This window comes from Toxotes jaculatrix, chromosome 18, assembly GCF_017976425.1.
Source record: "Toxotes jaculatrix isolate fToxJac2 chromosome 18, fToxJac2.pri, whole genome shotgun sequence".
In the NCBI taxonomy this organism is placed as follows: domain Eukaryota; kingdom Metazoa; phylum Chordata; class Actinopteri; family Toxotidae; genus Toxotes; species Toxotes jaculatrix.
In genome coordinates, this window is record NC_054411.1 from 4,410,687 (window position 1) to 4,438,302 (window position 27,616).

At 43.7% G+C, this 27,616-nt stretch overlaps 1 protein-coding gene across 1 annotated transcript; it reads right to left on the bottom strand.

The window, feature by feature from the left end:
- Positions 1 to 360: 360 nt before the first annotated feature.
- On the bottom strand, positions 361 to 27,085 carry lasp1 (LIM and SH3 protein 1). Its single transcript, XM_041062562.1, has 7 exons — positions 26,785 to 27,085; positions 18,295 to 18,389; positions 13,042 to 13,126; positions 7,602 to 7,709; positions 5,109 to 5,184; positions 4,143 to 4,237; positions 361 to 4,038 (listed from the first exon to the last, which is right to left on the bottom strand). The coding sequence occupies exons 1-7, from the start codon at positions 26,851 to 26,853 to the stop codon at positions 3,865 to 3,867; spliced, it is 702 nt and encodes a 233-aa protein (XP_040918496.1). The 5' UTR covers positions 26,854 to 27,085; the 3' UTR covers positions 361 to 3,864.
- Between the last annotated feature and the right edge of the window lie 531 nt (positions 27,086 to 27,616).

Here is a 27,616-nt window from a genome sequence, read left to right on the forward strand (position 1 = left end):
AGGCGATACACAACCACGGAAGGTACGTGTGACCTGACAGGCTCAACTCTGGGTAAAATTGCCCCACATATACTGGAGGGGGATTTCCTGCCTTCTCAGCAATGTCAATTGACCTGACACAACTTTCTTCTTTCCACCCAGTCCCAACACGGTGCATGTGGTGTCCAGAAACCTACATTACGTGCTCCAATTTATCTTAAAAGAAAATATTCTCCTGATATTGTTCTTCAAGCGATTAAGATCTTGCAAGAACACGCAAGAGATGAAATGCATAAATCTTCACAGAATATATTTTATCTTGGGTCACTTCAACATTTTCTAACCACAACTCTGCCGAACAACAGAAGGTGGAGCACAGTCTGAGAAAAATGACATTTTATTGAATCTGCAGAATCATAAGTACAATTTGAAGTGCTGTAACAGGGCAACAGGAGATGATATCAGGTCCTTATTTCTGAGTATGTATTCAGTATGAGTTTTGAATACACGCGTATGTCAATATGCATATGGTATCTTTATTTTTTTTTTATTTAAAAAATAACAAAATTATATCAAAAACAAAACAATTTAAGATGGAATGCACAAAACTGGTCTGAATGCTAAACCTGCGATTGTGGATTACATGATTTCACACTGCAAAGTCTACAGTATATAACCAGTATCATAGAAGCAGGGATGATTCATGAGAAGCGCAGGGGCCTACGATGAAGGCCGAAGGAAAGAGGGATCGCAGCAGACGGGTGGACAGGATACTAGACAGAAACTGAATGGAAGCGGGGGGTTATGATATGATATGACGTTGCGGCTCAGTAGATGGGTGATGCCAGAGCAGAAGAGCGGCATTTGGCGCGAAGAGGGTAACTCCTGACAAACCTCCAGGTCAGACAAACAACTTGCACTGCCTCACAGCCTGGGAGACTGAGGGCATCAGATCGCTGCCCTCTGCCCCCCCACCCCCAATCCCCCTCCCAGCCCCACACACTTACATCATCACATGCTCAGATTTGACTTTGTCTTAACAAATCCATCCTGAGCCACACTGACACAACACTGGCTGTCTTTGGCCACTTTTCTTTTCTCCATCTCATCCAGGACACCCACTGACAACATCAACAACCTCGAGACAAAAGAAAGTTTGGATCGGATCTAATCCTCGGAGTAACGGAGGCGACCAGTGTGAGTAGCTTTGTTATTAAATTAAAACTGAGCAAACATCATCAGAAGCCAGGAACAACAATCATTACACTTCAAGCAAAAACCACCAGCTCTTCTGTTTACCGGAGTGAAACACGCAACCTTGAGCTCTAAAACAGCTTTCTGATCTAGCATCTGCTTTGCAAATAAACTTTTCCTGTTGTCAAGTAAGAGGTTAATGCAAAATACAGGCATACATACTGTACAGTGTGTTCATTCATTTTGTTTGGCGACCTATTATCCAGTCTGAGGTGTTTCTTTTTTTCCTGATTCAGTAATCGTTTTCATCAGCACTGTCACAATTTATCACATTAGAAAGTTGCAAAAAAAATGTTTTTTATGAATGTTCAAACACCGACCGACAACTTGCACCACACTGGTTTTCTCCATGAGTAAAATCACGTTACCTCCCCCTCAGCCACATTCACAAAAAAATACGAGCCGCTTTTATCTGCAGGCAAGCCACTTCCCAGAGCACCATGACCTGTAAAAACATTTTCCCTAACTTACCTTTATGATACATATACAATTGTACAATGTCTTCTAGCTACATAGTGAGAGCCTTGATTCTTTTTTAATAAAGCTGAAATATTTTCGGCCCCTCCCACCCCACCTAAAAACGCATCGCCCTGATCGCTCGTGTCTGTGACAGTCACAGTGCATCACATGGGAAAATGAAAGGAGCGAAGAGGTGTTTATGGTCAGGGGCCAATGGGATTATTTACACCACTGAGAGATGGTCAAATATCATCTTTACAGTCTGAAAAGGTCCTTACAGAAATACAGTATCTAGAGTGGAGGAATGATGCAGCATCTGAAGCCAGCCACTTAAATGCTAGACTTTGTGTTTACGAACCAAACTTTTTAACATTTAGTGACCACCAAAAACCAAATGATGGTAAATGTTGGACGGTCAAATATCAAAAATAGTTGACAATTTTGGGATTCACCTGCAAGATGGACCACAAACAGCCTGCCGTTATTATGGGTTGTTTTAATGACCAGAGCATAGAATAAAACTTTCTTTCATGTGTATTTTAAATGCTATTCTGTAACATTACTTTTTCTTAGACGCTCCAGAATAATGAACGGCACTAAGAGAGAGTTACGCTGATCAGAAACGCTTGAAACTGCCAGCACTGGTCTGACCTAAAACTGCACTAATCCCACGACTGGTATAATACTGCCTCCAACTCCAGATAAACTCTTCTGTCTTGATTCATAAATTGAGTTGCTGGTTTATTTATTTAATACACTAACTTTTTTTTTTTTCATTGGGAAAATAAGCTCCTTACAATAACAAGAAAAGGAAAAGGAAGAACAGCATGAGAAAAACATCTACAACATTTACCACAGCCAAGGTTTCACCAATTTCTCTCACATTAAATGGAAAAAAAAAAGTCTGGAATGTTCACTCACAAAAACAGTGAATACATTTAAAATTAAAAAAATACAGAGTTGTGCTTGGCCTTCTCTTTTATAAATGTGTTCTCTGATGGTGATTTTATAGCAAAAGGGGAAGGACTCGACCATTTCTCATCTCCTTCCTTCAAACCTTCATCACCATAACTTTGTGATTCTCTCAGGACTGAAGGCATTCAGGCTTCAAAAAAAAAAACAGGAATGAGGGTGTATAGACTACACATCCACACCAACTGAGGTGATGTATTCAGTGTGGCTGCAAGAGATGGAGTGATAACGTCCCTAACTAGTCCCTGATCCGCCCTGTATCCGACACGCCCGAGAAAGGCAACGACAGGAGGTGCTCTTCAGTTAGGCTACGATTCCAGTTTCATTACAATACCCACAAAGCAGTGCTGAACACGCCTACTTGAGCACACAATGGCGAGATGTGTGTCTATCTATAAATATGTTAAAAACCTCTCTTGTTAAGACTGAGAACTGGCTGATTGGCGCGACAGCAACAGGGGTTAGAGGTTAAAGGAATGTACACAAGTCAAAAATATTCAAGCTTAGTTCTGATAGACTGAGATTCTACACTGTGTCTTCCAGTCTGGCCAAGATCACGCTGCAAAATTAAAGACAGAAAAAAAAACAAAACAAAGCAAAAAAGCAGATGACAATGTCACACCCACCCACACTTGAAACATATTTTGTCCACAGAGTAACGTGTGCAGCTGTGGCGACTGAGTTGTGAGGGAAAAGGGGCTTTTCGCATTTTTTTTTTCTCCTTTATTTTTGCACGATGTTGCGACAGGATTGTTAAGTGCTATAGCTAGGATGGAGCTGCGTGACACGGCATGACCCCTGACTTACTGCGATGAACTGTGATTTTATCTTTTATAAGACTTTCAACTTGTGACAGAACGAGCCTGGAGCCAGGATCAGGGGGGAAAAGATAAGGAGGATGATGGACATCCAAACAAGGACGGACGGACAGACAGACAGCACAGACAGACGGACAGAGAGGCAGGCAGACAGACAGACAGATAGATAGAAGGTGTCTGTGGCTGGAGAGCTGAACAGTGAGAGCAGAGCAGGGGTGCAGGGGTGGGGGTTAAGGTCTCACAGGACAGATTAGGGAACAAGAGTAAAATCAAGAGAAAGCGGCATTAAGATGAGATGGCACTGGGCTTTTCCTTTCCTTCTTTCCCTCCCTTTCTCTACCTCCTCCTCCTATTTCTCTCCCTCTTTTTCTTTCCCTCTCACTCAGATGGCCTCCACGTAGTTGGCAGGCAGCATGCCCTGCTGGCCGGTACGCTCCACGCGGCCGTACATCCAGCCCTCGTCGATCTGCTGCACATCTACGATCACATCTCCGTCCATGAAGGACACCTCGTCCTCGTCGGCAGCAGAGTAGTCATACACTGCCCTGTACCGCTTCTGTGGACACACAAGCAACACAAAGGAGTTCGGTCAGTTCCTGAAAACAGCTGCCACGGTTACAGTCTGCCAGAAAGGAGCTACGGCGGCAATGGAGGACCTACCCCAGAACTGGGAGGGGGGCCGCCGGCCGCCTGGCGCACTGGTTCAGGAGCAGGTTCATAGTTGTAGTTCTGAGAGCCTCCAGAGGACTGGTAACCTGATGATAAAACCGAGAGAAAACAGGAAGGAAAATGAATGAGCTAGAAATATATTTTCTGATGCTGCCTCTGTGTCAGAGGTCAGACTTGTGTGTGTGATCTATCTTCTGTAGTTTGTGGTGGAGAATTTAAGCTTTCACTGCAAACCATGAATGCACGTCGATGCCAGGTGCGTTTACTCCTTTAGAGAGAGAGAGTAAGGAGAGTAAGGAATTCAAAAAAGGAGCAAGCCACGACATGTTTCTGATTTCCCTGTTACACAACCTAGTGGATAATTCCTTCACAGGTACACCGCTCATTCAAATATTTGCTCCATATTACGCTCTGATATAACGCTCATATTGTTGTCCCTCTTTATTACTTCAAAGCTGCTCTTTCGGCTCGAGCGACGAATAAAGGTGTTTGTCCTCGTAACTTTAGATTATGCAATATCAGAATTACTTTGGTAAATTGTGAAACGCCATCATTGCTCAGAACTGTAGCTATTTATAACCGAGCGGGCTAAATGCAGAGGAGGAGGGCAGCGAACAAGTTATGACCAAGAACTCTTAAAGTGGTGTAACTGGGAAACACCCAGCCTGTTGAGCTCAAAGAGCCTGTGGCAGAGATGCAGCCAAGCACGAGGGAACTAAAACACCTACTGTACTTATAAAGCACTGAAGGGTTAAAGTTAACCCAAATAACAAAAGAAATGCACGTTTTCCACATTCATTATCGATAACTAGCCTTGCAAACAGTTTGGTTTTGTTTATTAGGTTGCCCCTCCTCCTGTTCTCCTTGTTCTCCTTGTTTTTCTACCACTCTCTCTACAGCTACTACAACTGCTGCTTGCATCTACTGTCTAGTGTAAATGTGTTTATTCTTTATTACCTGGGCTGGGGCTGCTTGGGAGTTGTGTGGCCTCTCCTCCCATCTTCCTCTTCTCAAACTCCTCATGGTACTTAATCTGCAAGGGACAAAAAAAAAAAAACAAAAAAAAAACAAAATGCAGTTTAAGGTCATAGAAAAAAGATGGAGAGTGAATAAACCTCTTGGATGAGAGGTGAAACGTGTCTCTGTATCTAAAACCAAGTCTAGTTGCCACTGATTAAAATCTTCCTGGACTGGGTGACTGAGGATCTTCACAGCGTGTAGTTAATTTTATATCCACCAGGGGTCTCCCACTCGCTCTCCAGCAGCCTCTGCATTTGTGGCGATAGGTGGGGCGCACTACGTGCAGCAGGGCCTCAGGAAGCAGCTTGACGCTGAGAGGAAATGACATCTCGGCGGCCGGAAGTAGTGTGAGCTCAGAGTTGCATAGCAACCCTCGCTGACACATCAGGAACAACAGGTGAAGTGACAAAAGGGAACTAACCAGAAGCCTGAACGTTTGGGGTGAGAATGAGCCAGCTAGACTCAAGAACCACTGAGAGGAGGAGGGGCAGGCAATCATATGACTAAGCACACCAAAGTGTTACTTAAAGCATTCATTTTTCTACTGTCTCAAGTGTGAGTGAATATTCTTTAAGAGCTTTCTGAATCTGTAACTCATAAACCGTGGAGTAATGTACAAAGAAATTCATGATCACCCTACAACACCTCCAGCCGGTGCGACAAAGGCAGGACTCGGTGTTACAACATGAAACAGGGCCGCGCTGATGAAACTGAAACCGAGTGACTGCTCTATGACTACACTAAATAACCCGTCCCCCTTGTTACAGGCTGATGGCAGACTGACTCACAGCGCCTCGGGCAAGATTTACAAGCCTGATTCTGCCCCCCCCCGGTCAAAGAGCCCACTGTGCTGGCGGCGTTCGCAAGGAGTGTGTTCACAGACTGGATGGGATGACGGAGTGTTTGTGTAAGGACAGTGAAGGGAGTGACTGAGAGAACACAGAGGCTGTTCTCAAGTGCAATATGCTAAGTGAGAGTGTGTAAGGGAGATTATTTTGGTTAGTTTTCAAGAAGCAGGTTGAACAGATAGTGCGTGTGTGTTTGTGTGTGTTTAGGGAAAGTGCTCAGGCTGCTGCTGAACTAAACCCCCCCACCCACGGCTGCTTCTTTTTTACTGCTTGACAAGAGGAAGGTGAAGGGAAATGAAAGAGAGGAAGACAAATAGTCATGACAGAATCTAGACGAGTAGAGGTGAATGACGTTGCCGACATTCTGGGGAGGGCGCTGAGTAAACTCGTTTGTTCCTTCGTGTCCAGGACAGAGAACAAAAAGGGAGGAAGATTCATCTGGAGCTGTTCCCTTATGGTTGGCTGTGAATGAAACTCTTGATTGCGAGCAGATGTCGTGTTTATCAGTACGACTAAAAACACTCCACGATGCGCCCGAATCCTACCCGCCATAATGCACTTGTTATCTTGATGTGGCTTGTGTGTGCGCACCCATAAATACATGTAATATATGTGTATCTTTCTCTGTCTTGCAAATTTCCTTGATCTCAGTCACGCAAGATCTTTCATCAGACGAAAGCAGCAATTACCCTTCACCCTCCACACTAATTATGCCATTAGCTTGGCTGGTGCATAGCTGGTTATGTGCGACGACGTATGTTTCGTGTTTGAGCGCGAGTGTTTCGCATGGAAACGAAGGCCTTTACCGCTGACTTGAGCAGTCTGGGGACACGAGGTAAACGGCGCATGCATTTCTACATCGCCGTTCTGTATTTACAGAGAAATGGCAAATCAATAACAGGAGCCGAGGGAAAGAGGAGGGGAGGGTGGAGGAGAATGGTCCATGTGGAAAGTGTTGGAGGAGAATTCCATTATTATAAATGAGGAGCGGAGTGAGCAGAAGACGCCTGACATTTACTGATGGCAGTGACTAAGTGGGAGGACGAAGGACAGTTTTAAAACAACAACAACATGCAAAATATGATAAAACTTGAGATCTTAATCTAGCGAAGCTGAGGCCTGAGTTGGAGGTGGTGCAGCCAATCACAGGAAGACAAATAATCAACTATATTAAACTGAAAAAAGAGCAAATCTCCTGTAGTTCTTGTGCTCTCTGTTAAGTCTAACAGCGCTAACGTCAGTGCTATGCAAAGTTTTAAACTGTGCATTAGATGAGCATGACCTGCTTAAAGGTTAGCTTGAAGCGGTGATATCAGCAGTTCTGAAGGAAGGGAAGGACTTTTTCCAGTGGACTCCACATGGACCAATTATCCATAAGAGATTACAGCCATATTAATTAATCAATTCATTCCAGACTGGCTTCACAAGGGGCTCACATGAGTGCAAACAGCTCTAGAAGAGGTCTAAATGTTTAGTCTTTGTCAAAATACTGAACATTTGGAGCTCGAGAGAGATTTAGAGAAATAAAAGGGCAGCTGGGGCGAGGGGTGATCCTTTTGGTGAATGTGCTGCTGACACTTACATTGCTGATTTGATCCTGCGTCTTCTTAATTCTCTGCATCTCCGGCGTGTCTGCGACCACGCTGAAACCTTTTCCTTTATTCTTCTCAAAATCCTCCCTGTAGAGAACCTGTAACACAAACACGACAGCGTTAGAAACAAAGCGGAGGTTAAAACACGCAAGACAAGTAATACACGTAGCTGTTTGACCGAAATGCATCACACGGCCAGATGAACAGAGTCAATGTGTCTGTGTGAGTCAAACAAATGCAGCGCAAACAGTTTTTTTTCAACATAGAGATGCAGATCTGTTTGCCTGAGATGGATTTAGAATCATTTGCATTACATCAAAATAATCTAATGTTTTGTATCTGTGGCATCGGTATCCACCTTGTAAGTACTTGAACATGGCTTGGCAAACGGATCAGTCCCGGGCTTTAATGAGCAGCGCTTTGGCCTAATAAAATACTTTTACAGCCGGAGGAAAATGGTTTTACTGTTGACTTTACTGCAGCTTGACACCATTAGATAACTAATATGAAAATCCTGAAATGTCACCTCTAGTGAAATGAACATTCTGCTAATGTTCTTAGTATTTTCTTGGCATAAGATTACCATAATTTTAGCCTATATTTTTAATGAAATTTAAAATGTTGCTATAATCATTTTATTACAATTTCATTGTGTGTGTGTGTGTGTGTGTGTATGTAGATAGATAAACTTATCTCATTGAAAGGAGGCAAAAATGAACAAATGCTGTTCAATGTAAGGAAAGGAAACTCAGATGAAAACATATTGTTCATCATAAAGAAGAGAGAGGAAATGACAGCTTAGCCTATCACTGTGGTCTAATTGAACTTATCTCAGCAGAAAACAACACTGTTTCCAATTTACCTCAAGCCTTGTTTAGTACTGGTATTTTCGCCCATATTATCAGTGTGGCCAGTTTATCAGTGTGGCTCCAGTAAGTTTGGTGGTGACTGTAAGTGTGAGCTGGGTGGACGTGTCACAACATTTCTGCAATGCTGGTATTTCCCCACTTTCTGAAAAAACTAGAAAGCTTCAAGTTCTGGGGCTGAAATGATCAGTTTTCTCATGCATAAACTGTGACTTAAGTAAGCTTTATGAACATGTCTGTGTGTGTGTGTGTGTGTGTGTGTTATGTGCACAAGCAAAGTAAAGTTGGCCATACGTATATTGCTTAGTCTTTTGTGGTGACGTTTGCTTCCTGTTTGCTGGGGAGTGAAGGCGTTACAAAGAGAACATGGCAGCAACCATATAAGGTCAGAATGAGAAGTTGTGTATGACAAATAGAGTGTGTGTGTGTGTATGTGTGTGTTTGAGCCTTCCCACCCTATCCTGACCCAAAGGGCAGAGGAGGAAATGTCCAGCCCATGCAGTGTCAGATGTGTATCAAAAACTACAATGCATGAAACTCCCCCTCGCTGCAGCGCTGTGGCTTATCATGAATACTCAAACCCACAACCACATACACCGCTCTGTAAGCCTGAAACAGAAAGTCAGTTACGGGCATGTTAGAAAGACCGTTGTGTTTTATTTTTAAACTAAAGAAGCAGCCACACGTTCTGGCTCCCGTCCATCGGATCTCCTCGGCACACGCTATGACATTTCAACAATGACAAATCACTTAATTCCACACACCCCCAACACCAAATCCTTATTCCCGCCTCCACGGTGACTGCACCAATTTCCTGCACTCCACCAAGAAAGGAGCCTGCTCGCACAGCCCATTACCAGGAAACAAAGCCAGACCATCCTCTCCCACAACGTCTGACACTGCTAAACAAAACGCTGACCAATCCTCCTCTTATCTCGACGCCTTGTGATCACATGACATGGTTGTGATTCACAGAGGATGTATATGTGTGCGCGCGCGTGGTGCAGTGTGAGATCTGCTGTCAAGTCCACTGAGAGACTGAGCGAAAACTATAGATGATCCTCATTCCACGGGAAATTATACATGGCTCTCAAGCCTGCGCACAAAGATAAGTCATGAAGAAGATTAATGTGGCCTCGACCCATCTTTGTCCTTCATTCTCGCTCTGCTCCCATCAGTCAACGTATGATCCTCCCCCTATTTTTATTTCTCAGTCTGTCTCCTTTGTCTTTTTAGGTCTATGCAACAGCTTCTTCTCCTCCAATCGTGCCTCTGCTTTCTTTCCCCACCCACACTCCTCTCTGCACTCGCTGCTTCTTTTTCATTCATTCATATTTCACTGCCTCAACAGCAACAGATGCAGTCATCCCATAGAGCCGGAGCTCTTCCCCATTATGATCTTTCTCTCTGCCTCTATTTGCATTCCTCTAGCTTTCCTTCCTCTGGGGATTTCACTTTTATCTCTTCCCTTTTCACCCTGCTCTCCTCCCTCTCTCTCTCTCTCTCTCTCTCTCTCTCTCTCTCTCTGGGTTGGTGCCTTCCTGTCTCTTCCTTTTTTTTTTTACCTCACCCATGTGCGCCTCATTGCTCTCCCTCTCCTCCTCCCAAATTCACTCCTTCCAGTTTCCTTTATTTCTCATGCTCCATCTTGTTTCTTTCTGTTTCACCCCTCAAAGTCTTGTAATGAGGTGTGACAAACCTCTACCCTGCTACCATAGCAATAGGGTTCCCGTAGCAACACCGCAGCAGCGGTGGTGAGGGGTTAGATGGCCACAGTTCACACTTTTAACTTCCTAACAAAGAGTACAGCACAATAATCCTGCGCTAGCACACAATCACGTGCACGAGGCTTCTTTCATATTATCCAAACAAATCGACTGTAATTATGTATGCAGACATATGTGTAAGTAGTGTTCATTATGTTCAGCTTTTATTTTGTAAGTTATTTTCTTAAGTGAAATTGGTAAAAAAGAAAAAAAAAAGAAAAAAAAAAAAGAATATATCTTTAAAAAAACAGCTCATATTTGTAGCGCAAATATTCCGTAGTTCAACAGAAAGGTCTTCAAAATGGCATTTTCCTTAAGGGAGTCTGGCTGACTTGGGGCACACTCAGCAGCTTTTTCAGCTACACTTTCTGTAAACAAAAGAATATTGCGAGCCATCTTTGCTGATTAGTCGTTTGACTCGACAAAAACTCCAAAACAACAAAACTGCCAAACACACGCTGATTCCAGCTTCTTGAATGTCGGGGTTTGATGCTTTGTTTTTCATATGTTTAGGTTTTGGACTGAAGGACGAATAAAAGACACAATTTGAATACATCTCCATGAGCTGTGGTACATTATAACAGTCCTTCTTCACTATCTTCTGACAATTCACAGCCAGGAACATAATCAGCTGATTAATCGATGATAAAATTAATCTGTAGTTCGCAGCCCTATAGATAGGTCTTGGTTTACTGATAGCTGGAAACTTCTTCATAAATTATTTTAGACCCACTTCCTTAAAAAGCTTTGGCTATTAGTGGCATCATAGTTTCCCGTCCACTGTGACCTCTGTCCTCACACAACTGCTACAGAGAAATCACAGAAAAGACCCACAACACTCTTTATTCACAATGACATGAGTCCTTCGTGTCACACAAACATCTATTGTGTATTATAAGCTCATTCGTAGGCTACTGTTTATGATAAACCATCAGTATAATCACTGTCTCTTGGTGTATGGTTGAGTGTAGGTGGTGGTGGGGGGGGGGGCTGTTAGGGTGCACAATCCATGTAGAAAAACACCATCTGTCCCTCAATCCCTCAGTTATCTCCCTCCCCATATGACCACTACCCCCACCCCAATACACCACAACACCCTTACTCACATACACACGCACCACAGACTCACATGTAGTGTTTGACACCGACACTCGGGTGAGACGACTGATGTTCCTTCTTTGATAAGCCCTGCCTGCTCTCTGGACAACACTCTCTCTTCTCTGCTACACGCTGAGAGAACAAGCCTCTCCTTCAGCTTTTCCCCCCATGGATCCTTCCCTCTTCCCCTTACTGAGTTTCTGTGATTAATAAGACCGGAAATGACTGAACTTGAAGGGGCTTTTCTACTTTAGTGTGCTAAAACTGGCATTTTTATCTAATCTGTCTGACGTGGACATGCATTTTGTCAAAATGTGTTGTGCGGCTTTCAATATGTTTTTCTGTGGTTATTTTGGTGATCACAGTGACTAACTTATCAGACATGAAGGCATGACTAAGAGAAGTGAAACTTCACATGACAGCCTTCAAGGGTGATGACAGACTGTCACTAGTTTGCTACCATATATTATATATTTATGTATATAATATCTGAGATTTGTTATCCTTCCTTTAAATCAGGAAGCTGTAGTGAGAGAACATTGTTTAAAGTCTGTTGGTGAGTATAAATCTTTCTGACTCTCTGTCAGAGCCATCTTTATTAAGGCGATAACACATGACCCAGTTCAGATGGATATTTTGGTCTGATGAGGTTTTTTTTGTCTCAGAATATATTTGGGTCTTTGTTATTTTAGCTTCTTCAGGAACAGCTTTAGCAGCAGTGTTTTCTCAGGGTACAAATCTGATCTAGACTGGTGAATACTCGGAGAAAAACAGATTATTTGGGAGGATCAACTCTTAGTAAACTCGGGTACCCTGCAAAGAAAATAAAGAGAAACGAATAGTATGGGAATAGTGGGGCACGCAGCAGTGGCCCCAGTAGCACTGCATTATGAGCCAAAGTTGTATGGTAAAAAAGCAGAGAATTTATGGGGCTATAATCCAGTTTGCAACCATCGTAAAAAAGGCACACAAATGACAGCCATACACCTTAACACTGGCGGAAGCAGGGGAGTGGAACAAGAGGGCTGTTCCAGAAAGGTTAAGCAAAGATTGTTAGACTATATTCAGCCCATTCTTGGGTCCTAGCTTTCTTGAGTCTGGAGTCATGAACAAACACCAGCTAAAAGGTAACCAGACAACACACTCAATATTTGTTCCTACAGAAAACATACCATTTTTCAGAATTACAATAGTCAGCTGAAAGGCAGTTCTTTCTCCACAGTTTATTTAGACTAAAAATGTAAATGACCTTATATTCTGTGTTAAGGACATTAACAGTGCAATGCTTTCTTAGGTAACAAGTATTGTGTTTCAACTAGTGATGAACGGAAATGTAAAGTGTTGTGAAACAGCCTTAAGCAAGGTCCTATGTGATAGCTCCAAACTGCATTACTTTCTAGTATTTTCATGCTTGACTTCTCAGGTGCGTCTTAAAGCTGTGAGCATGCACTCATCTTAAATGTTAAAACTAGCTCTGATTTAGATTGATCATGTCCTCTGAAAGTTGGCTTCGTGCAAGTACTTACCTCCAGATCGATTTTTTAGGGTTAACTCAAGTCAGGCTTTTCAAATTAAGCATATCTTTTTATTGGTGGTACCATGCCAGGGTGTGAACAAACTGTGTGAAAATGTGTGTGTTTCACAGCCAGAGCTCGGTTTAGCGGTGAACACTGTGGGCAGATGCTGACACAAGGAGTTACCTGGCTCTGCATCTTGCTCTGCTGTTTGAGGCGGAGGTTCTCTGGAGTGTCAGCCACACAGGTGAAGTTTGTCTTGGGGTAGTGTCTGTAAAATAAACACACAAAGCAGCAAAGGACGTCAGTAAACAGTAAACACACACAGGCAAGATGCCAGGTTTTTACGCAGACTCCCACTGTGACGCTCAAGCCTAGACTCTAAGAAAAAAAAAAAAAACAGCAAGCAGTGTGCAGTCTGTGGCCCCCACAGTGGGGGCATTTGTTATTCAAGGTGGTCCTGAGATTGAGTTAGGAGCCCCTGTAGACAAAAGGCATGTCAGTATAACACACAATGCTCTGTCAGTGAGAGCCAGTCTGAAAAAGAGGAAGTGCAGGCAGGGGCTGTGTGGGGGGGTGAGAGCCTCAAGGTTGCAGAGTTTTGGAGGCGAGCCATAGCAGGTGTGGAAAAATCCCTCCAAGCTTACAAAGCACAGGCACACACGCAAACATCATACATATGCACATACACACACACACACACACTCATGGGCACGGAGCTATAGGGGGTGACAGGAAGAGGAACAGCAGGCAACAGACAGAGCAACAGGGTCAAAGAGACAGTGGGCGAGTGTGAATGATGTCATGGGCAGTTCTCCTCAGCAGAGCATGAAGGGGACTCTCTTTTCTGAGTGGATTCTGGGAATTTTCTTGACAGCCGCAGACCCATAACCACCAGACCTCCTACTGCTCAGGAGAAAGTGCTCTGCCTGAAACAAATATAACAAACATAAATATACACAAGTAAGCATAAACGCGCCTCTCTTCCGCGCAGACGTGCACGCATGCAGCACACCGAGCATCATTCCAGAAGCCATTCATCACACGCTTACTTATCGACTGCCCGAACCGCTGTCAATGGTTTGTGCATGCAAAGCATAAGTCAGTGTTTTTATACACTGGAGGCTTCTGTGCACAAGTAGCCTTGAGGTTCGCAAATAATGGTGCCTGCCAGTTCAGCGTGGTCCTTAAGGCAGTGAAAACACATGGCTCAAGTCCAGCAGGAGAGGAAGAGCCCTCATCATTTATCTAACAGCTCATAGGAACTGCAGTTCCCAGCTTGCCTCGGGGCACTGGGCGACCTCAAAAATCTTTTACCACTATCCGTGCCTCTGGGTAACCCATTTAGGCAATATGTTTACCGTTTCCTTGACAACATGGAAAACAAGTTGAATTAGCATTCATCCTGAGGTGATTAAAGGATGTAAATAAAATGAACAAAGGATTGTGGTTGACGTATTTTACGTACAGCCCTGTTCAAAAAAAAATATGCATCAGCCACATTAAAGAAACCCCAACGATAATTTGAAAGACGGGGAAGTGTAACGTTTAACTGCAGCTAGATGTGAACAACCAAAGCACTTGATCCTTGCTAGCATCCATCCAAACACATGCAGGTCTGTGCACACTCACGCTGGGCTTTCACAACTGCTAGCACCCATCTTCCTCCAACAGCAGCTATCGGCAACATTCAGATGTAGTGGTTATCTAGGTTAGCAGGTGAGTGCGGGCAGGCGGCGAACAAGCTAATCAAAAAACGCAATGCAAACATTGCAAACAATGCTGCTCTTTCATTACTGTGAGATATCTAATAACAGAAGCAAAATATTCTTTCCTATACATTACAAACGTGTATAATTATCTGTTACGCCTTCAATGAATAGGCAAAGTAGGGCTGAAATTAGGCTACGTGGGTGAAGTCTACATCAGGTGACACTATAAATGTAAATCTTTGGTTTTTCAGAGTCCCGGCGAGGCAATGTCAAAATATTCCCAAATCTACTAATCAATAATGTCCCCCTGAGTCTCAGCCAAACGGAGATATATCCCTCATAGCAGTGAGGCTAATTAATGGCTGACTGGACTCACACTCAGTAGCACAAGTATGACTGATATGCTGATCAGTTTTTAAATAATATATCATATTAGCTGCATCTGATGACTGTATATCTGTGTGGACATAATCTCTGTATAAATAATAATAATCAAAAAGGTTTTTCAAATTTCACAATCTGACTGCCATGAATTTTGTACTTTCAGAGCTCCTATACATCATTTTACCAGCACTGTATCTCATTCTCTTTCTTGGGAAATGTCATTTGATCTAAACGAGGATACATTCTCATTTTTCTCTGGAGCTGGGTGTGTCTGCTCTGTGGTGAAACACACTTCCTTTCACGGAGCATCACTGTGCCTGAAAGCCCCTGCTTGTATGCTAGGCTGTTAACACAGATGATAAAGCAGAGGGTGTATGTTAAAGCCACACACACCCCCCTGCCTTATCATTGTCAATGTATCTTTAGAAACTGTCCTTGCACTTAAGGAGCAGTAGATTGCAACACAAACATACGACGGGGTTGCAGATATGAGCTCAGTGACTCAGTGGGATTGTGTACTGTGCGTCTGTGTGTCTTACCGTGCTTGTGTTTTGCTTGCCCGTTTGAGGGTATGAGTGAGTCACAAGAATACTCATCTATCTGTCAGGCTGTATAACGGGGTAATAAGTCGCAGGCGCGAGCGGGTGACACATGCACAAACTCAGTTAGCCCTGTGAACACTAAAAAAGGGAGTGATCAAAATGGAAGGGAGGCACGGCTGGGTTGTAGGAGTGAGGGGGCCACGCATGTGTAATCACACACACACACACACACACACAAACAAACCGCCTACTGTGCAGGAGGACAGGCCTGTTTGCACTGTGGGACCAGGAGAGGTCATGGCTGGCTTGACCCTGTAAAACCCGGAAAGGTTGTAATGCATCATTCAGGCTGAACATTTAATCTGCATGTGCACATCATCCAAGTCAGCAAGTTCAATGACCAGGCAAAGAATGAGCAGGTAATTGCGGAAATCTTGGCAGGAGTTTCATCAAAACACACAAATCACAGTAGAGGAGCAGGAGCTGGCTGCGGAAACATTAAGGCAAATAACAGAAAGAGGTGTAAGCTGTACATGACTGGCAGGATCCATTGTACAGGGGGGTCTCATACATCAGAGTTCATTTGATATTTTACTGACTAGGCCTCGCTAACGCTCACCTTCCAAACATAGGCAGCACAAACCAGCAAGCAATCAGCAGCGTCACACCACGTCGGGCAGTTTTAATCTTGGCAGGTTACTTATTAACGACATATTAACACATGAACTCAACCGTGATTCAGGATGGAAGTAAAGTGGCAGGCACTGTAAATGATAACACTAAATCAAGACGTCTGTGACAGGCCTGAATAAGACCACGCTGATGTCCAAGTTAATATCGAACTATCAGTCATTAAGGCAGCGTCCCACCAATGGCTCCCACGGTCTCCTGGGGAAATGAGGAATTTTTCTGTCTACTTATCTGCCCTTCTAAATCTCCCACAATCCCGTTCTGTGACTCCAGCATCTAATCAGGGACGGGATTCTCAAGGAAGAAGTGGGTGGGAATACAGTGAAAACAAACAACTCCTATATCAATTACTGAAGACAAATATAGAGGAGCAATGATAAAGTAGTTATCCCACAGAATAATAACAGAGAACGTAGTCTGCATTCCTCTCCTGAAGCGGGAGGCTCTTCCACTGATGATGTTTACTTGAACGTGGCTTGTTTTAAACAAACGGAAAGAGTCATAATAAACAGGCTCTGAAGGGCCTTGCTCCTGCTGGTGCGGGGAGCGGAGGGAACATCGGAAGCAGGGAACGGGAAAAGGAGAAGCCACTTTACTCCATGAGGGTGATAATAGGATGACACCTGCTGTGGGTGGTTAATGCCCTAATGTAGATGTGAAAGAGTGGAAGGAGGGACAGGGTCACCATGAGAAAAAAAAAATCACAATATTATCTTATATATAGCTTATAATTACGTTTTCACTTATTATGAATAAATAAAGGACCAGTTTTTTTTTTTTCTGCTGAGGATATTTTGACACGTCACAGCAGGAAAGGCACAGGTGTAAGTAATAAAATGAATAATCTTTGGTTTTGGATCTTCGTATTTTGTATGCTGGCTCAATGTCACACTGTCATGGCTTTATATTAATAACACCTGTGCTTTTTCCATTTATGACAAGTTGAAATATCTACTGTGAAAAAGGCTCATTATGTGATTTTCCCCAGCATACGTATGAGGACAGACGCACACGCTCACCTGTGAGCGGAGTGAGCTCCAGAAACAGATCGACACATTTGTTTAACCTGGAAGTTATTTTCATGAATGTGTGGGGTTTTGCCTATCAGATCTACCGAGTAATAATTTTTAGTTTTATTTTCTCATGCTAAGAGACAAACTTCTGAGGGAGCTGGAACTGTTTCAACTTTAGACAGAAATGTGTAGTTATCCTGAGTGAGGTGACTCCAATTCACGAAAATATAGAGCCAGGAAAAATTAGGGAAGCTACTGGGATTCCCAGTAACATCTGAAATCAGTCACACCCTGTTCATATGTGCTATTACCTAGCCACAAACACCCGTACCATACAGTTTTATTGGCTGTTTTAATGGCAGTTTTTCCTTATGTATTATCACAATGGAAGACAAATGATACAGAAAGCAGCCGACCACAAACTAGCCCGTTTCCACTAGGGTTGAAAATGACAATGCTAGCATGACGTCTCTTGTTTATTTACTGGCAATGAAATGGCATTTCGGAAAAAAGAAAAAAAATCCAAAAGAGCTTGTCAGAACACGAAGCAATGCCTTCGCTCTGCATTCCCTCTCAGAACATGCTCTCACTCTCACAAACACACACACACACAGCGGAGGAGAAGATCATTATAAGTAAGGGGAGAGGGGGATTCCAGGGATTCCTGATGAGCATTTAGTGCCCGAGTATGTGCTGAAGCATGAGTGGACATGCTAGTTTTCAGAGTGTCCGCCTGTGTCACTACAGAGGAACTTTAGGAATTTCCTTTGTTGATTACCACTGACCCCCCCCTCAGTTTCCCCACCGAGGAGGAGGAGGAGGAGGAAGAGGAGGAGGGATGGAGGCACTTTCCCACACCACATATAGGCCTTTTCTCTAAGAGGGGGGAGCTGGAATAGTCACAGATAAACAGCAGAGGAGGAAGAGAGGGGCCATAGTTGGGTTGCAACATACACACACACACACATTTAGGGAGTCCTATTTCAGTTTGTGGACAGATTAAACACTGCTGTCAATGTCTTTGGGACGAAGGATGAACCAGTTTAGCGTAAAACACGAAACGGTCACACACAAAATGACGAGTTAGGGACAACTTACGCATTGCAGTATGGTCTCTTCTCAAAGCCTTTGTAATTCTTCATGTTTAGAGTCATTTTGCAGACCTCGCAGCTGAAGCATCCTTTATGCCAGTACTGTCAAAAACAAAGAGGACACAACAGGTTAGGGAAGGGAATTAGGAGTGTGTGAAAGATAAGGTGAATCAATGTGGAAACACAGTGGTTTGTGCATGCTTGCACTCAACAGCTACACAGAAACCAACTTCCCCTTTTGCTAGCAAACTGAATGGTTACTATTTATAAGTAGATGGCGTGAAAAGCTAAAAAGAGCTGTAAAGTTTGCGACTGACAAGCATGCACTTCCACCATTGTCATCACGTCAATTTTTGCACCTTCATATTGAAAGTCGTGTGAAAATGTTTTTTTTTTTTTTTTTTTTTTTACATATACACATCAACAAAGGTTGTTTTCAGCTGGTGCGGCAGAGGTTGTGCTTGGTCCCTCACTGTCAGTCTGCTCATCTCTGCAGGCATGCATGTTTCTGTAGCTCCTCTATCCATCTTCATAAGAGGCCGTGCCTCTATCTCCCTCACTACCCTTTCTCCCTTGCTTCCCACCCACCCGCCTTCCTGCCCCCTTTCCTTTCCTTTTCTCTCCTGGCACTGGGCTGATCTGCGGCCTGAGGGTTCAAAGAAGGACCGAGGGAGGGAGGATTGGAGGAAACTGGAAGGAGGGAGGAAACATGAAAGGAAGGAGCTGGAGAGAGCAAGAGGAAGGGAGCAAGCAGGGGAGGGGTGGCCAAGAGAGAGAGAAAACGCCAGAGTGTGAAGCAATGATCTGGCAGCTCCTGCTATCATCAAGGGAAGGGAGGGAGGAGTGCAAAGACATGGAGAGAGAAAGAAAGAATGGGAGGGAAAGAAAGAGGGAGTCCTTATTAACATGGCCTCAGGGCGCTCTGCCATCCCTCTCATTCTTTCACCCACTCTTTATCACTTTCTACACCAATTGCCCACACACAAAACACTAATCTCCCAAACAAACAGCGCAGAAAAGATTATTCAAAACAGAGGATAAAACTGCAGAAACACATCAAAGTACCACATCATTTCTCAGTGTTTCTCGCACAAACACACGGACGACGTAAGTTCGATTCCACACAGCCTTCTCAGGATAAGAGGCGGGCGACGCTGACAGAAAAATCCATCCTCTCCCTGCGCGCAGTGATACAGTTTGATAATGTGGCATGTGTTACAGCGCTGATTCACAACTGGCTATAAATCACCAGGAAGTTGAGGTTTGTGGAAGCTGCAGATGGACAGAAGACACAATCGTGGCTGCGCTATGTATGGGAACACGACCAAACACACAGCACAAAGAGCATTTCACATACCTCATCCTTCCATCCATTAATGAGTGACCTAAAATATGCCTTCAGGCTCTGGTTTTAAGACCAGTCTTGTCTGCTCTGTCTGGATGTAACGGACCACACAGGGTGCCGCGCGCTGACAACAGGCAAGTGTATGCATGTGTTTGACATGGGTGTTTGTAGACGTGGGCCAGCAATATTGTACTGAGGTATACAAAGGAGAAGGTTCACAGAGAAAACCGAGCCTGGGTTCTGTTCAGCAGAGCTGTGATCTAGAGCCAAACACACTGGGCCAAGCCTTCAAATGCAAACTCCTTATCCCACTATAGCCCGACCAAGGCCTGAGGGAGTTGCAGATGGACACATCATGTTACTCTTTCCATTGCTCCCCCTCTCCATTGTTCTGGCTAGCATTGCAATAGCAAATCCCTTTACAAACAACAGCATACTGCTGGCAGATTCCATTTCCTGTAGCTTCAGCTGATTTGCAGCTGTGGCGGCAGCCATCGTTGCATGCATACCGTTCGGTTCACCTACTTATAGAGCAGCAGCCGAGTATGATATTCTCTACTGCTACTGTCGCCCTCGTCTCATTTCTCCAGATCTGCAATTACGGCAGACGTGAGATAAATTATGACAGTGTAATACTAATAGAGAAGTGTGAACGCAAATGTTTTTGGGAGAAAGGTGAGCCCGTCAGCTGAAAAGGGACTTTGATATTACTGTTGTTTCCCAGAATAAATATTGACCTTGGGTCTGTTCCAGAGAACAAGCCTACTGAACTGTTTAGCAAACTGCTCCTGGGCCTCACCCAACCTGCTAACCCACATTCCACCAGGACAACCCTCATCACCCTCCCACACACAGATAACCACGACCCTCTCAGGTGAACTGAGACCCTGCTCAGACTGCCTCTTAGCCGAACAAATAACAGACAGACAGCTCTAATGACACACTGAGTGAGATATGATCACTCAGGCCTCAACTGGAGGTAGTCAGTCCACATTTGCACTACACTGTGAATTATTAAAACTTAAATACATCCCACACACCTTAAAAAGGGCCGACTGGTGAACTTTATAAAGTATGAATTTTGCCACTGCAGGCATCTTCTCTCCACTGTATGACTGAGTGTTGATTTTATTCCAGCTCAGGAGAGGTTGTGGTGTCAACAGATAAAATCAAGGCTGGTGAAATATTATCACACGTGGTCACTTGAGACACATTTGAGACGTCTTCTAATGCCCATCTGAATCTAGACACAATCTGAATAAACAGTTTCTGCTAGGAATGCTTGAGGTCTGGGACTGATATTAGGTCTGCGATAAGACAAATGCGCGCCAAAGGGAACGGAAGGGACAAACAGAGATGTGGGGGCGAGAAACATCCCAAATGTGTGTTACAGAGGCCGTCCAGCAGTTAGCCTTGTCCAGCTCCAGGAAAACCTGGCTCTTGGGTGCCGAGGCAGGATGTGGCAGTCAGCTGGAAAATGAGGACACTGCAGAGACGGAGCCCTAGAAATAAAACACCCATAATAAAAAAAAACAAAAAAAAACAGCACTGTCTTCGTGCATCAGCGCAGCTCAAGGGCACATGTATGCGTGTCTACATGAGTGTAACTGTGTTTGCACATGCGTGTGTTACTGTATGTAGGTTATATGTCTCAGTGTGTGATGCATGTGTGTCAGCAGGGATCCACGGCTCCAATCAAGAGCAAAAATGCTCAGTCAGCCTCGTAGCTCCCTCTCGATGAGGACCAAAGTTGGCCTGGACAAAAACCCTGCAGCAATACGGGAGGCTAACACAACCTCAAGACACCATGTATGTACACACCACACACAGAGGGACAGCTAGTGAGACTCTGACCAGAAGCATGCTCTCACATACTAACTATAGACTGATAGGGGAAAATCAAATACCTGGCTTAAAGCATTAAAACGCTGCAGGCCTGTTTTGTTAACCACTTCCTACACCAGCTTTACTTCATAATCTAAACAGGGAACATTACTCACTGGTTCCCGTCCACTTACCACAGCTACACTTATCAAACTATCGCTGTCATCTGACTTTTACCAATAGGGTTGAAACGAATAATTTCCACTCTGCTATGTCTTTGATTAACCGACTAGTTGTTTGGTCAACAAAATGGCAGAATACGGAGCAAAATGTACTGAATATTTTCGCACAGCCCAAGGTTGTGACTAAAAATGTCTTTTCCAAAACTTTAAGATATTCAGTTTACTATCAAAGAAGATTAAGGAAACTGGCAAATACACACATCTGAAGACCCAGAACCAGAGATCTATTCTTTTTTTTTCTTAATTAAAAAAATTTTTTTTGAAAATATTATGCCTTTTTAGATTAAAAAAATAATAACAGTATCAACACAATCTATAACCAGTGTCAAATGGATTTGCACGCTCCGTTCCTCTGGTAATCACCACAGTAAGCATGAGAGGAATTTAGTGCCTTATACCACTGAAGGACATCCCTTGGGACCCTGATGAAATGTCTCATAACTCTTGGTCAAATCAGTAGCAATTAACTTCAGTCTAAAACCACTTTGTTTTATGCTTTTAGAAGCTGATTATGGCCACACATTTGAAAGATGCTACGATGGTTCTTTGACTCAGGCATTTATTTTAAACCCTAAGTGGTTAAATAAAACAAAAACACCACCAGAGACACACACACACACACACACGCCATTGGGCCATTACTGCAGCTTACTCTCTGTATGTGTGAGTGGGAAAGATAATTCTTGCGTAAAATAGTACACGCCTAAAGACAAAGTGCCCACATCTGGCTGGTGCTAACAGAGGAAACTAACTCATTAAAGCACACTGGTTAATTATTAGCCTACCTGATGCCATTAATTTTTACCCAAGCCAGAGGCATACTGTTGCTGGCAAGCAGGCGGACAATGATTTGAACAGACATACTATGCTAGAGTAGAAGTGTGCACTTAACACACTTTCCAGACCACTCCAGACTGTGATGTGCACTTAGTAGCATACACATACAGCCGCCCCAGCAGAGAGATGCTCAGAAACACAGTAAAAGGTGAAATGCCAAAACGCTTCTGCCTCGTCATAAATCATCTGTGTAAATTCACTTTACAAAAAGTCCAATCATGTTACATTCCAGCGAGTAAAATGTCCTCTCCGGCCTTCCTCTCTATGATTTTATTTTAAGGCAGTTCAACAGTTAGAGTCCAAATTTACTGTGGAGGTAAAAATAAAGCTGTAATATATTAGGAAAGAAAAAAAAGAACACTAGTTCCTTTTTCTGATAAAAATGTGCAAAGGAGAAGTACCTGGCCGCTCGCTGTAGAGTCAACACCTTCAGGTGATACTAACTGTAATGTGTGTTTGTGACTGTGAGTCATCAAAGGGAGGTGACTGGTGGCGGCTGGACAGATTCCTCACCTCTTGTGGCATTTGGACAACATGAATCAGCACTCAGAATAATCTGGCTAAATATAGTGAAGGCGGTAGACAAATTCCTCTAAAACTCGGGCTTAGGGGAAAAGCGTTCACACTGGACCATCTGAGGGGAAATGCAGGCAAATGCTCCCCATTTAAATTAGAACGCCCGCACAAGACTGTTCAGTGCTTGCACAATTACTATATTTTCATAAGACTCAAATACAGACAGTAAGGAATTTAGTGATTACACGAAACGCAATGTTCCAAAAGCTTGAAAAAAGCTTTAGTGATTTCAAATAAGAACTTTTTTTTTTTTTTAATTTCACATGACTGTATGAATTTAAGCGTGGGGTGCATGTTTTAAGCTCTTTCATACAGTTAAGACTGTACAGAGCTGCACAACTTGATTCTGACCTTTCACCCCCTTTTCCAGCAATTTCCTGGGATTGAAAAGCAGCAGCACAATTGAGGCTCACATCATAACCAGAAATCCCACACGGAAGCCAAATAACACACTGACCAATTTGCTAGCAAAATAATAAAAACGGACAGAAAAAGCACAGAACTGCAGTTTGTGTCAGAAACATCAGTGTGCGAGGCAAATGGCGTATGAAATCTGATTGCTACACACACTTTTGTTAGTGCCAACTGTGTCAGAACGTTTGAGATCATGGGAACCAGGCCGTGCTGCCACGGCTACTTACCCAACTAAATCTCCACCAGAAACACATCCTTCACAGTTAATATGAAATTTGTTAACATATTCGTTAATATATAGTCAAATTCCTGCAGTTGATCATTCTGTGACATCAGGGAACAAAAGCAAAACAGCAGAATCTTTGAAACGTAGTGCTCTTCCTTATTGGTTGGTGACGTAAAAGCCTTTACTAACATGCTGCTGTGAAGGATTTTGTCCATCCATATTTCTTTTGACTTTCTTCTCTACCAATGGGCTGTTTCGTTTTGAGAGAGGCTGGGCCTTGTCTCTGAAACTTGGTGCCAAGTGAGAGATTGTTTATTGTATAAAAGTTACATCTGAAACAAGCAAACAGGTCTTACCCCAGAGAAAAATCATGCCACTATCGTCTATAAACACTAATCAAAATGTTTTGACGTTGATAACATATTCAAAAACTGAAACACATATTCCAGAGCCCAGCAGCAGTGTTTATACTTCATACTTACTTATTAAAGGCTATGCTGTCAGGACATACCAGTCAGTTTGACACATTATTTATAGACCTTTCAAATGCTAGAGTCACCTAAATAGTAGCTGATTTGCTAACCAAGACTCAGTAACCTCTGACATAATGGCACACGTGTCACTGTTAAATATTAATAAATCACATGAAGTGATGCAGGAGGACTGTATCTCTTTACCTGCAGTCAGAAACAGGCTCCGTAATGCACACATAAAAAATGCAGACAGCACGTAGAGACAGTAAGTGCACAGACACTCCAGCAGAGACAAGTGTTTGTGCAAGAGATGAGCTTTAAGCCTAACCACTCTACACAGGTCTCTCAATTTATCTTGAAAATACACACTTCCTGAGTGTTGAAAATAGTTATTAATCTCTAAGTGACACTTAGAAATCATTCACTGCTTCAGATGTGCCATATTAACCCAAATATGAAATGTTTTGATGATAAGGTTTGCATATTAGGCACTGGTAAATAGGAATGGTGTATTACTTCCTTGTTACAAGTTTTATTGGCTGCAGTTCAACAGTTGTCCTCAACACCAGTCACAAAAAAAACTACTGTGATAGATGTGAGCCTGATACTTGAGCCAAACATGCAGCTCTAAAACTCCTTGCTATCAACAAGTATTTTCAGTGTTGAGGGGAAGCCAAATAGGAAGGCAAAACCGCCACCAGCAAGAGCCTCAACCAAAATTCACTTCCTGCCTTTACATGTGCTCGTTTGCCCCGCTCCCTCTGCTGGGCCCAGCCCTGCTTTACTGGAATGCAGCCCACAGACAAACAAGCCTCTGTGGCTCTGCCTCTCCACAGAGGGATATTATAGAAGAGGGCTGTCAGGTACAGGTATTCATCAGTGGCTGAGAATACCAATGCAGCAGCGACAGAACCCTCGACTCTCCTGCCTTCACCTGAACTAGCCTTGCACATTGGAAAAAATCCCCAGCCTCATCTGGCCCCGGCTGCTTTAAACAAACCAGAATGCCAGCGTGTGTGTGTGTGTGTGTGTGTGTGTGTGCGCCACGGAGAAGGAAAAGGGGAGGTTGTTTTGGCGTGTCTGAAGGGGTGAGCGCTGATGCGGAATGGCAGCAAAGACAGACGCCAGGCTACTCTCCTGTGCTGGGTTGAGAGCAGGGAGACGACACAGCGGGCCTCTGACAGAGCACGTTTTATGGGAGTGTCTGTCTGCTGGAATGCATTCTGCTACAGGCCAGATTCCACAGCACATTCAGGGTGTACTTGGGGCAATTTGGTCCTCATCAATACCAGCCTTCTAACATGCTAACATAACTTGTAATGTCAGGGTTGCTTGGATCGCTTGTGCATGAAGAGGGGCTCTGAGGTAAATCAATTCCAGCCCGGAGCAGTTTGGGAAAACATTAGTCATGGTGCATTCAAGAACACATCCATGCAGCAGAGCAGTAATGCATCCAATCAAGAGCTGATGTTACTTTAGATAATGTGCTTTGTGTGCTCTTTCTCCACCTTCCTCGTCTCTCCATCCCGACTGATAAGCACGTCTCAACAGGGATTGATTTTCAATAGCCGTTCAGACGTCCATTAGACAAATTATCTACTTGCCCCCAAGCCGTTCTTTTGTAAAACTATGTAAACATGGCTATTCCTTTGCCTGGCAAAGAATACCCCACCCACCTTGTAAGTCAAGTGAGTTGCATGCACGCTTTATCCTGTTGCAAAGTTGCAGTCCGATTGCAGCACCATTAAATAAATGCAATATGGTAACCTTTACCCAGTCAAAGCGAAAGGGGACCCAGGAACAAGAAGTGCAGCAGCGACGTTAACTCAAATTGTTGTTCCCATGTGAATTAGTGGCCTCGACTGAATCCTTGTGGGTAAAACTGATGAGATTACCACCTTGGCTGAGATTAGGCTACTGCTTTTGCCTGAAAACTAATCATCCCTGACTTGGATTAGCCAGTGAATTGGACACAGACATCAGCTCACGCTGCTTTCAACAGTGGTGGACACGAAAAGCTTGGTTGTGAGACTATAATATTCTCTATAGGAACTCAGAGGCACTGTGTCGTTTAGTATTTCTGAGGTACATCACTCAACCACCGAATACGTCTTTTCGAGAAGGGTTCTGAGTCGTTATCACCCAGTTTTCTTCAAAGCAGAGGTGCCAGCCAGGCCCAGACCAGCCTCGGCTGTCGAAAGCACTGTGGGGCGCTAGTTTGGGGTAAATTAATATCACAGCCTTAAGCCATTGTCTGGATAAAGATATATACATTCTGGTTCCTTGAAATCGTATAATATCTACACTACAGGATGTGATTTCGTTTCTGGCCCGCGCTGTTTTGCCATCGCCTCCCAGACGGTAGCTAGCCGTTAGCTTGACGAGCTAGCGAAATACCTGTCCTGCTGGGGTGTTCAATTCATTCACAAAAACGTGTGAAATTAAGTCATTTTGGGGGAGCAGAAATAAATTCGGCCAGGGCACAGGAAGAGGAAGGCCCGTTGAGACTATTGTTTAAAAAACAAGAATAGAAAGTAAGACGGTTTTATCATGTCCTTACCTTGTCCAGACAATTCACTTTTTCCGTGGGGTAAACGACTAGATTACATCTGCTACACAGCGGATTCATGTTGGAGGAATGCTCTTCTTGCTAGTTAGCACAAGAAAACCGCCGACGGTTCTAGGTTGTAGCTGTGTGCTGTCGAGTCGTCACGTCGGAAACTAGCTATAGTATACGATTGTGATCGCTAGCAGACCAACACTAATCTAGTTGTATGTAGCAAATCCAGGAGGTTGTTGTTGTCGTTATAGCCGCACAGCTGGCTGTCAGTCCACTAACCAGACACGGAAAGCGCGCTCCCGCTGCCCCCCCTCCTCTCTCCCTCCCTCCCTCGACTGCGCGTGTCCGAGCAGAAAGGGAAGAGGTAGTGTGGGAGGTTCCTTTTTTTTTTAAAACTTGAACGAAGGATCTGATTATTATTATTATTATTGCTAACATCTACTATATCTATACATTGGACACGTTTAACTGAAACACAAGTACTTGTGTATGGTTTGAAAATGAAGCCACGCGCTCTCAGTTTTGCGCACAGGGAAATCCAGGTCAACCCTTGTGCATGTGCAACATATCTGTCCTCGTCCCCATCTGTGCTTGCATAGCAAACTCATGGAATCATCTTTTTTTTTTTCGTTGCAGGTTTTTGGGGCTTTACCAACCCAGTGATCTCAAATCACATTTTTACACATCTGCCACGTTCACTGCATGTCCTACTTGATGTGCAATCCATAGGTTTGGTTAGGATGACACCTGCTGACAATAGGGTTGTACTGTATCCCCATGCACTTGGCATTCTGTTTGGATTGTCTCTTCTGTGGCTGCAATATTTAGAGAT